Consider the following 12,199-nt stretch of genomic DNA (forward strand, 5'->3'; position numbering starts at 1 on the left):
AGGCCCCTTGTTTTGAAGTGAGTAAACGAAACTAAAATGAGCTGTAAGTTACCATACAGGACTCAATTACCAGACTTCTTGGAAAACAGATTATTTTCATTAGTTGATTGTTCTGGTTGACTGTGGATTGGCTAGGGGGAAAAAAATTATTTCTAACTTTCCCATTTGAAATGTTTGTAATGTGTTTTAAACAGAGTACAATAGAGCATAATTTAATTTTATTTTCCTAAAGAATTTGTAGCACCTGAGAGTCCTAGTTCTGAATATTTTCTCTTGTCATCTATGGTAAATAAAAAAGATTTAGGGGATTAGGATTAAATGTACTGACCTCACATTATTCCCTGAAATTATTTTTTTAACCAAATCCCTGATAGTAGTTGGTTTGGTTATTTACTAATGTGGTTAAAAGGTACCTGAAAGAGGAAAATAAAAAGACGGAGAGTTGAATAGTTAAATTCTAGTTAGTGAAGATTGTATTCAGTAATATCTAATTTTCCAAGTATCACTTATAGGACATAGCCAAGAAACCTGAAAATAAGCAAAATTACCTTTATGCTTTCAGAATAAAAAGCCCAAAGAACATATGAGCCCCAAGGCTTAGAGTGTCTCCTTTGAAGCTTGCTTTTATTCACAGTCCTAACCAGCTGGTTTCAAAGAAGAAATGGAATTTGGGCACCCTCATTGTCAGCAAGTGCAAATCTAACTAATGTTCATTATAACATAGTATTACATTAAATGGCTATATCATAATTTATGTAACCTATTTACAATAGCATAGAAATAGTTAAGTACCTAATCTGACAAAAGTTGCGTAAGATAACGACTTGTAAAATGTACAAAATATTTTTAGAGACACTTAAGTTTTATAATAAAGGGGGAACTATCCCACTTCCATGGGTTGGAACCCCCAGTATTGTAAAGCTATTGCTTCTCAAATTACTTTACAAATTTAGTACAATTCCAGTCAGAATCTCAACAAGATGTTTGTGGAACTTGAACAGCCAATTCCATATTGTTTACGGAAACGCAGAGAACCAAAAATACCCAAAGCGTTTTTGAAGAATGAGAAGATGGGGTTTAACTTGCTCTACCAAATATCAAAATATAAATTTACTCATTTAGTAAATAAGATGTTGTGCTCTTGGCACAGAGTTTAAAAAGTAGGCCAGTAAAATAGATTAGAGAACCCTGAAAAGGACCTATTCACATAAACACAGGACTTATAACAGAAGTGTCGCTGCAGAAAAGCAGGGAATGGGCAGCCTTTGCAGTTAATAGTGCTGGAACCATTGAGTTTCCATATGGGGAAAAAATTAAATTAGACCTATATTGCACACCACACATAAAAACCAGTTTCAGGTAGATTATGAACCATAGAGCTTTTAGAGATACTATTGAAGGATACTGGCTGCCAAGGAGCCTGCAGTGACTGCGACTGTGGCTGACCTGGCTTCCATACACATCATGTTCCCGTAGCTCCAGGTGGGACAGACAAATGAGAGCCCAGCTGAAGCTGAGAAGTGAGTTTCTTCACCGTTGTCTTTGCTGCCACTGCAGCTGCTAACGAGAAACCTGCTCTTCAGCCTCAAGGGGGAGCTCTTCCTTTGGGATGGGGAAGGTAGCTCTTTCTTAGCCCTTCCGCTGGGAGTCCCCAGCAAGACAGTGAGAAACCCTACCTCTCTCAATACCAGAGATTGCTTTGTATAAATCCAGCCCCGTTTGAAATCTCTCAGGTCTTGTTAAGTCCAACAGAACAGTGGTAGCCCTTGCAGGAGTAAAAGAACTCCTGATATTAGAATGACCCAAAGGACAGGGAAGAAATCTGAATTTGAAGGTATACAATCAATGGTTAATTATAGCACTGCTCCAGCTGCCAAAAGATTTTTTATCATTTCTACCTCTCAGACTCTTAAATCATGCTGATGGTATCCAAGTGAAATGCCAGATCCCTGAATTAAACTGCTAACATTTGACAACATGATAAAATGTACTTTCTATGTGAACTCCAGACACCCACTATTGTGACTGTACTTTCAAAAACAGAGGAAGAAAGGCTAATCCTTAGCTAATGCCATATTGTCTAAGAGTTCTTGTTGATCCACATCGTTAATACTTGGTGTTGTTAGATTTCTTAATTTTTGCCAGTCTGAGGGACATATTCCACATCTGTCAGAGAGACAGCAGCCCCATTTGACTTTGAGCCATTGGGAGCAGTCCTGAAGACTTTCTTTGGACAGAAAGGCAAAGATGAAGTAGTAGCGTGCCTACTTTATATTGAATATGAGAATAGAGAGATGTGTTCGAGAGCCCTGGAGACGTTGAAAAGCTTTCAGGTTCTTTACTCATGCGTCCCAAGACTGAAGATAACTATAGTTACGATGCTTGTGCTACAGACTCTGCTTGCCCTGTGTCCTCAACGCTGTAGGGATCACTAATGAATCAGGAATGCTGTATCCCTGTATTATGCTAGAAGAGGAAGAAGAAGATGACCAATATCAAAAATTCCCGAAATTCCAAAGCTGATCTCATTCCTTCTCTGTTCAAATGCACTGAGTTGGAGTCGCACTGAAGGTGGCATCCAGGGAGAATGATTCCACTGACTTTTCTTGTCCATTCAGGCTTCACAGAGATCCCAAAACCTTTGTGTGAATATTTGTATATAACCTTTGTATAGACCTGTTGTAATACAGGCAGCTGGCCCTGATTAGAGGATTCTGAATCATCCGTGACATTCTAGATCCCACAGTGATCTGCATCACAAGTGCCCAGGAATGCCCCATAAGGCCTTTATTAAGTATAGTCCATCCAGCATTCTCTGCTTTTTACTTGAGAAGATGCCACGGTGGCAGAAACTCCTGTATTCAGGCTGAAACCCGACATTCGTTTGAAAAGCACATTGTGAGTGAGCATTTTGCAATGTGTTGTTACCTATCCAGCATTTTAAAAAATCATCTGAAAAGGCTATAGCTCCCTGCTCCCAAAGAATCTTTTATTCACCATCAAGGCTACAGGGAATAGTACATCTTACTTATGCAACAGAGGAGGAGATCTAGTAGAGGTCAAATTATTGTGACTAAAAAAGAAACAAAATATCTCAGATATTGTTGAGAGAAAAAGAAAGTCTGTAGGAAATGGCTGAGCACTTAGCTGACAGATATGACCAAGGGAAAACAAGAAGTTATCATGATTAGAAAGAAGAGTCTTCCACAGTTTTCACCCTCAAATCCCTGTTCTCTATTAGTGAGAGAGACATGAAGGTAGAATGGCAGGTGTTACCCAATCAACTTTAACATTTAGGCAGTGCCATCAAACAGGTTACTATGAAAAAGGACTGTCGACAGTGGAAGATGAAAAAAGAGACTGAGTCCACAAAAGCCTGCCTTTACTAGCAAGTCCTGCTCGGAAGAGTGCATTCAGTTCATCCAGAAAGAAGAATGTAAATACATAAGGGAAATGGCAAATCAGTGATGCCTGAGATCAAAGGAGCAGACTCAAACTGAAGTTAAACACAGCCCAAGGCTTAGATCCACATTTTAGAACAGATAAGAGGTAGCATTATCTAATTTCTAAAGAAGCATTTTGAATGAAAAACATAATGCCTTCATGATTTAAGGTTGGAAAAGAATTTCTTAAACCAGGGACAAAGAACAATAACTGTAAAAGAAAAGACTGTTAAATTCAACTGCATCAAACTTAAGAACTTATCTCCATTAAGAATAAAATAAGAATAAAGGATGAACAGGCAAGCCAAGGACTGCAGCATGACAAAGGGGTGGTATCCAGAATAAAAAACAACTACAAATCAAAAAAAAAAAAGGACAGGCAATCTAATAGAAAAATGTGCAAGAAACTTAGATAAGCACTTCAGAGGATATAGGAAATGTTCAAAAAATATATATAAAAGCTATTCAACCTTATTAGTCATCAAATTAAAGCCACAATGAAATACCAGTAAATGCCAGGCTAGTCAATTACAATTAGTTACAAAATTTGCCAGTACCAAAGGCGATGAGAATATATAACAATAGGAACGCTCGTGTCTGGTGGTAGGGGGGTAAATTGGTACAAGTACTTTGGAAAACTATTTGGAATTACCTGCTAAAGCTGAACATGTGCATAGCACATGACCCCATATTTCTACTTCTGAGGTGATATAGTCAACAAAAATACGTGCACACATACACAAGAGACATGTATCAAAATGTTCACAGCAACATATTTTAGTAACAACCCAAATATCTATCAGTAAAATAGTGTTATATTCTTAGAGTGGAAAACTGTGTAGCAGGGATAGTGAGCTATTACTACATGTATCAACATGGATGGATTTTATAAACAACGTTGAGTGAAGGAAGTAAAATACAAAAACATATTGCATGATTACATTTATGTAAAGTTCATTAACAGACAAAAATTACCTATGGTATTAAGGGATAGGTTAGCTCAGACTGCTATAACAAAATGCCATAGCCTGGATGGCTGGGAAAAAAAAAACAGACATTTATTTTCTCACAGTTCTGGAGACTGGAAGTCCAAGACCAGCATAGTCAGTTTCCGTTGAAACTTCTTGCTGGCTTGTGGATGGCCACCTTCTCCCTGTGTGTTCACTAGACCTCTTCTGTATGCTCTTGGGAAGAAAGCAATCTCTCTGGTGTCTGTCCTTATAAGGGTACTAATCCTACCATTAGAGCCTCATTCTTATGACCTCATATAACCTTAATTACTTACATTCAGTCAACTTAGAAGTTAGGGCTTCATCCTATCAATTTGGGGGAGACACAGTTTGGTCTATAGCAGGATGATGTCTTAATGTAAAATAAAATAAGGAAGTAATTATAGTATTAAGGAATGATAAATCTTTTTTTTTACTTTTGTTTATTTATTTACATATTTTTAATTGATGTAAAAAAGTGTGAGGAAGTCAGGATAGAGGTTACCTAAGATGTGAGCAAAGGAAGGAGTCGTGTTAGAAGATGCCATGCTGGCAATGTTTTGTTTCTTGACCCATGTGAAAAACCATTTTATAAATTATTCATTAAATTGAACATTTATGTTTTATATGCTTTTCTGTATTATATTATCCTTAACAATTTTAAAGGTTTTTTAAAAAGTAAAATCATGTGTCCATTCTCATTTCCTGTTCTACAATCTGTTAACATTGATGAATCTGTTCCATCTATGTTACATTTATGTTACCCTAATATTAATGCTTAGCTCTTTTGACTTTTCTGATCCTCCACAGAAATTATGTTTATATATTAATTTTTAAAATATTAAATATGATAAATAATGGTAACTTTAAAATGTTTTAGAGATACTCTTTTCTTCTTGAGTATTATTAAAATATATTCCCTGATATTCTGATGAATTGAGTTGAAATGATATTTTTGTCCTTAAGTATGTCCCTACATAGGTAGAAATTTCCAGCTTCCCTTGTTCCTGGCCTGCACTTTATTGAGATTGAATCAAAATGTTCAAAATGTATTTGGTCCTGTTAAAGATTTTCTTTGGCTGGTAAGATTAAGGAATAGAGTTTTTCAAAAGTGAGCTACCTCTAACTGTAATCAATAAAAGAAATTCTGACTGGAAGTAGAGTCTTTTATGTAGCTTTATTCTCTTTTGATGTCATTAGTCAATCAAGTTGGTATAACCACTAAAATGGTACATTCATTCCTACTTTCAGCAATCCTTCGAAGGGATTGTGAATTGCTGTCACAATCAAGAAGTTACCCAGGAATCTGATTTCCTCCTCGCCTGGAAAATTAATCCCAGCAGCTCAAGAACATCCTTATATCCTACCCAGAGTGGTGGGCTCAGAAGCAGTAGATGGTTGTTCTTAGTCTGAATGGATCTTTAGCCATTTTACAAAACCCAGTCATTTGTCAATACTATATAGGAGAAACAAGCAATGAGTTATCCCTTAAGAAAACTCATCACAATGTATTTTTTATTGTAGATAATTCGCTCCATTCTGCTCTTTCCAACAATTGAGCGAATGTCTGAATCACCCAAAGGCAAGATCGCCACTCCAGTGTTGTGCTGGCTTCGATATGCTCTCTATGTTCCTGGCTACTTATTACTTAAACCGTTGCCTGAGAAAATTAAGTCCTTGATCATCAGAATGCTTCTTCAAATGATGAACCTACAGAGTGAATTTTCGCTCCTAAATGTGTTGGAACCGTTCTGCCTTGGTAAGCACATTTTTAAAAGTTTATGTTTATTCTTGTATCAAAGTGTTCAAGAGAGTAGCCTCAGACAGTGGGTGAGTATCAAGCAAAGAATTATTTGTTGTATTTTTCTCCAAAAGTTTAAAACTAGAAATAAAATGAAAATAATGAGGGTTATTCTAGCTGACAGATAGAAAAGCCTTATCAAGCTTTAATTTTAAACCTTATGCTTCTGATCTCCACTCTCACTGCAGGATGATGAGAAAGAATTCTTCTGTATCTAGTATATATGGAATCCTTACAGGAATCCAGAGTATGACCAGTTAAGCTCAGTGTGTGAACTTTGCAAAAACCAGCCCAGGGAAACCAGGCCAAATATTCCCATGAAGTGAACAGGCTATGATTTTATTTTCCTGTTAACAGTTTAGGGAGGGGTTAAGTTATAAAAGTAATAAATAATAGTCATGGGAATTTAACACTGGATGCTTTACTGATTTACTGATTATATTTTCTGAACATGCCAGGGAATGTTCTTGCTACTTTACTTTTTGGCTTCAAATGTTGTTTTTAAGTGTAATTTATCTTTTTAGTTAATACTAATTTATACTGTATTTATAAATGATTTTAATAATAAAGTAATGCTACTTTCTTAATCTATAAAATGGGGATAATAATATCTCATACCCATACCTCAAAAGATTATTATGTGACTAAATATGATAATATATGCAAAGTGTCTATCTAGTATTTTATTTATAATAAGCCTCCAATGAATGACGTATCAGCAGTTGCAGCAGCAGCTACTAGCACTGTTCTAAGCTTTTACCTGTAGTCCTCAGAACTAATGAGGTTTAGGTATTGTTACTGTCCCCATTTTACAGATGAAGATGCTGAGGTTCAGAGAAGTTACATGATTTGCCCAAAGGCACACAGCTGCTGGGTAGTGTTTGGTCTCTCCCAGTCTGCCACTATGTTAAGCTTCATTTTACCACAGCTGCTGCTATTGTCTCTTTGCTCCAGTCAGTCATAAAGGCAGGACTCCCGAGTGAAGTTTACTGTTCTCACCAGCATTGAGTGCCCCAAAATCATGTGCATAGTGAATCCAGAAACAAATCACAGCCTCACCTTTACAGCTGTATGGTTACAGATTGTATGGGAGGTGTTTTTCCAAATACATAGCAAGAAGCCGTCATCACAAATACAAAGTTCAGTGTATTTTCTGTATTTGTGGGTTTTTCCCCTCCATGTTCTCCCCAACTCCCATTCTTTATTATAGCCTTAGCATAGCAGAGGAAGGCAGTAAGATAGGGAGAAGAAGAAGCACGGCCTAGGACAGTCATAAAAATCACCAAAGATTGAAGTTGGAGATGTCCCTTGAAGACCTTCTGATCCAGCCCCTTAACCTCCCCTCATATTATGGAAGAGAAAGAAATGACCTAGTAAGTGAAAATGGCACTGATTGGATGTCAGAAACCCAGAACTCTCATTTTGTTTTTGCCTCAGACCCCTCTGTGGCCTCAATTCAGTTCCTTCCCCTCTCTAGTTCTTAGTCATTGATCAAATCAAGAGTTAGACTAGGTAATCTCTAAGGGCCACTACACCTTTGGAAATTATTTGAGATCAAATGGAAATCACTTGAAATTCTGGCAAATATACATAAAATTATTCCATGTATACTTCAGTAAGTCATTTTTTTTCCCCTTTACAGTTTTTTTTCCTTCTTTAGTATTTTTTCTTTTTACCCTATATAAAAGACTTTTAAAAAAGCATCCTCTAGTTAAGGAATCCATTTTCCTCCAAGAACTTCTGCTTCCAGGAAGATGGAATAGATGGACTTTCTCCTGTTTCTCATACTAAATACTAAAAACCCTGCATATCATATATAAACCAAACATAAGAAGACTCTGAAAGGTGGAGAAAAAAGCAGACTATGTAGGGACTTTGGAGCCCAAGGAACAACACAGTGGTGAGTTCCCTGGGTTTTCTTTTTACCGCATATATCCTAGACTTGGAGCCAGTGACCCAGAAACACCAATGGGTATGGATTAAAAAATGCCCTGGAAAAAGTCTTCACTCTGTAGCCAGAGGACCAGGAAAATGGCCACCTTTCTAAAAGAAACTTTTAGATAATAACTGCCCTAATCTAGCCATGCCATAGTAAAAACTGTGGCCTTATTGCTACCCATGCCAACAAAGGCCAAGTGGGAGGCCTGGACTTTACCCTACACACAGCAGTAATGAAAGCACCCCTCTCCTTCCCCACTAGAGTGATGTCCCAAAGAGGCTGAGGAGAGAGACAGGACTTTCGCCATTGCCCGGCAGTAATGAAGCCACTACCACCACCTCCTCAGTGGAAGTCATATGGGGGAAAATAACAAAGCAGTTCTATTCCTCCCAGCCAGACGGTAACAGTGGAGGCTTAGTGAGGAGTCAGAGTTCCTATCCCTGCCCAGCAATAATGAGGAGCCTCTCCACCCCTTGGGTGTCGACAGAAACCAAGTGGAGAACCTGGATTTCTACCCTACCTGGTAGTAGTGAGATGGCAATTCTCCCTCCCTTCTCCCCCTGCTGGAGAAGTATCAGAAAAAAACAAAAAAATCCAGCTAAAATAGAGGTTTAAAAAAGACCCAGTATTATAACATAATACCCTAAATGTCCAAGTTTTAGTTAAAAATGACTTGTCATACCAAAACCCAGAAAATCTCAACTTGAATGGAAAAATACAATAAATGCCAACACCAAAATGACAGAGATATTAGAATTTTCTGACAAGGATTTTTAAAGCAGTCATTATAAAAATGCTTAAATGAGCAATTAATAAACATGTTTGAAACTAATGAAAAAAATAGAAAATCTCAGGAAAGAGAAAATTTAAAGAAAAACTAAACAAATTTTAGAACTGAAAAATATAGTAACTGAAATAAAAAAACTCAATGTTTGAGCTGAACAGTAAAGTGGAAGAGACAGAGGAAAGAATCAGAGAACATGAAGATTAGACCAATAAATATGGAAACTTCCCAAATTTGGCAAAAGATGTAAACTTACAGATTCAGGAAGCTGGATGAACTCCAAATAGGTAAACCCAAAGAAATCCACACTAAAACACATCATAATCAAACTTTTGAAAACTAAAACAAAGAAAAAATGATGCATTATTTTTAGAGGAAAATCTATTTGAATGACAGCTGTTTTCTCACTGGAATCTATAGAGACCAAAAGAAATTACATATTTCAAATGCAAATAGAAAAGAACTATCAATGCAGAATTCTATATCCAGCAAAAATATACTTCAGGAAAGAAGAGTAAAGTAAGACATTCTTCAATGAAGGAAAACCAAAGGAATTTGAAACCATCAGACCTATCCTAAAAGATTAACTATAGGAAGTTCTCTAAACTGAAAAGAAATGATAAAAGAAGGAATCTTGAAACATTAAGAAAAGAAAGAACAGAAAGGAAAAAATGTGGGTAATGACATTTTCCTTCTCCTCTTGAGATTTCTAAATTATGTTTAACAGTTGAAGCAAAAATTGTAACATTGATATGAATCTAAATATATATAGAAGAAGTATTTAAGACAATTATATTTTAAATGGGTGAGGACAAAGGAACATAAGAGAAGTGAAGTTTCTATACTTTACTTGAACTCGTAAGGTGTCAATACCAATAAACTGTATTAAGTTACATATATAGCGTAATACTAGAATAATCACTTTAAAATCTATACAAAGAGACATACTCAAAAAACATTCTAGGTAAATCAAAATGGAATAGTAATAAATAGGAAGGCCAGAGAAAGAACACAGAAAAATGGGGGGGGGACAGACAACCAACAGAAAACAAATAATAAAATAGCGTACAAGCTCTGATATACCAATAATTACATTAAATGTAAATGGTCAAAATACACCAATTAAAAAATAAAAATTGACAAAACGGATTAAAAAACATAACCTCAGTATATGCTATCTTCAGGAAACTTGGTTCAGATATAATCATACAGGTAGATTGACAGTAAAAGAATATGAAAAGGTAGATCATGTAACTATTAATCAAAAGGAACCAGAAGTGACTGTATTAATATCAGATAAAGTCAACTTCAGAGCAAAGAAAATTACGAGGAACAGAGAGGGACATCGTGTATGCACCAAACAGAAGAGCTACAAAATACACGAAGCAAAAACTGATAGAACTGAAAGGAGTAATGGACAGATCCACAGTTACAGTTGGATCCTTAAACACCCCTCTCTCAACAATCAGTAGAACAACAGGACAGAAAATTAGCAAGGTTGTAGATGAATTCAACATCAATTATCAACCAACAGGATTAGTAGACATTTATAGGACACTTCACCCAAAATACTGGTTTCTGGTAGGCATTAGACAGGCAACTAACTGTGCTTTCCCTATACCTCTTTAGAAATATTTTTCTAAACCCAAATCAGGACATGGGATGTAAGACAGTTTTATTTGTTTTATATGTATATTTAGTGACTATACAACACATCACATATGGCATATAATCATGTTTGATGTTTAATTAAAATAACTATATAAAGGTTTGTGTCCCAATTTTTCTACATCAGAATTATAAACACCCTCTTAGAGAAGTACGCTCCATAAGCTGCACTTTGAAAGAAAAGAATCTTCCTTTCAACTGCAGTGATTGACCTCCTACTGACTCTTCCAGGAATCCCAAGTGCAAGCATCAAGGAGCAAGTCAATTTGGACACAGGACACATTCACCTCCCTGACTCAAGGCAACCAGAGCCTTCCAGCTGCACTGTTGCATGGGGAACCCTGGGATTTCTTTCCCAGCCATAGTAGAGTTACACTATTTGCAAAATAGACTTTGTAAACCAGACTGAACACTTGGCCAGTTGCTTTATCCCTGTTCCAAACAATTAACTTGTAAACAAACTTTTGGAGCACAGTCCTTATATTTCTGACATCCATTCATTCTCTGATTTTGTATTCTCTTCATTCTGCATCTGGCTTTCTGATAGCCAAGTAACCAGTACTTCAGTGGTCTCTTTTTTCGCCATTACCCACCCAGTCTGTTTAACCTTGAGTAAAGATTTAACCTTGAGTAAAGAGAAAGGAAGCAAGAGTTACCTGTCTTCTTTCTGCTTTGTGTTCTTGGTTTATTCTCTACTTGGATACTTAGTTCAGTCTCCTAGTAGAGACCCTAGGCTAATCCTTAACCCAGCACCTCAGTCATCCTAGCAGCCTCTTTCTACCTCTCCCCTTAGGATCCCGTGTCACCTTTGCCTCCTCTGGCAGCAGTTACCACAGAAGCTGCCTTTACCCAGTCTTGCCCTGGCCATCCCTCTAGTGATCCCTATTACCTTCCTTACTACAAATGGAAGAAGGTCACAGCTGAGAGAGACTGATGTTCATAAGACCCTGGCCCTTGCAGATGGTTAGTGGACTCCTGAGTTTATATCCCGTGAATGATAAAGGGTAATCAATATTCAAACCAACCACTTGAGTTGGTGGCATGATTTTCATGTTACACAAAGAGAGGGGTCATCAAGGGAAAGGACTGCCAGGTCTGAGAGCAGTCTCAGTGGTCGTATCTGTGCCATCCAGACCTTCCCCCTCCAGACCTGCTTCTTTGTGGCTCGACTGTCATCCAGACAATGACCTTTAACGTGCCAGCTTGACTTCTAGGAGGTCTTGCGGTGTTTGCACATTAGGTAATGTCTGTGCTTCAGCAGAAATCTTATGGAAACAAATGGAGGAAGTTTGCCGGTCCAAGTAATGGATAATAAATCCTGACCTATCTGGATAGAAACTGATTTTCTATATCCTTTAGTTTATACACATATTTTTGTTGTTGTTTTAGTAAGGTCTGAAAAATTCAAGGAACCAAAATATTCAAGTATTTCAAATGCTGTTGTTCTTTTGGCAAAAATGGCACTTCTTATAGGCTGGGATTCTATGTATTGGCTGGCCTTCTTCCCCAGACTGAGTGAGGAAAACATCCTTTCCTATTCAGCATTCAGGGTGGAGGAGCCTTAATTCAATTAGC

At 37.1% G+C, this 12,199-nt stretch overlaps 1 protein-coding gene and 1 pseudogene across 4 annotated transcripts in view; both read left to right on the top strand.

Moving 5' to 3' along the window:
* LDAH (lipid droplet associated hydrolase) overlaps nucleotides 1-12,199 on the top strand; it is an 82,167-nt gene that overhangs the window by 47,431 nt on the left and 22,537 nt on the right. For all 4 annotated transcript variants that reach the window (XR_012059175.1, XM_006197147.4, XM_072938152.1 and 1 more), the window contains exon 5: nucleotides 5,957-6,191. Coding sequence is in view for 3 of the 4 variants with exons in the window: in XM_006197147.4 (XP_006197209.1) it covers nucleotides 5,957-6,191 (235 nt within the window). In the remaining variant the exon portion in view is untranslated. The remainder of the gene's footprint in view (nucleotides 1-5,956; nucleotides 6,192-12,199) is intronic.
* LOC116283445 (nuclear pore complex protein Nup88 pseudogene) lies at nucleotides 1,430-3,255 on the top strand (annotated as a pseudogene).

Source organism: Vicugna pacos, chromosome 15, assembly GCF_048564905.1.
Source record: "Vicugna pacos chromosome 15, VicPac4, whole genome shotgun sequence".
Taxonomy (NCBI): Eukaryota; Metazoa; Chordata; class Mammalia; order Artiodactyla; family Camelidae; genus Vicugna; species Vicugna pacos.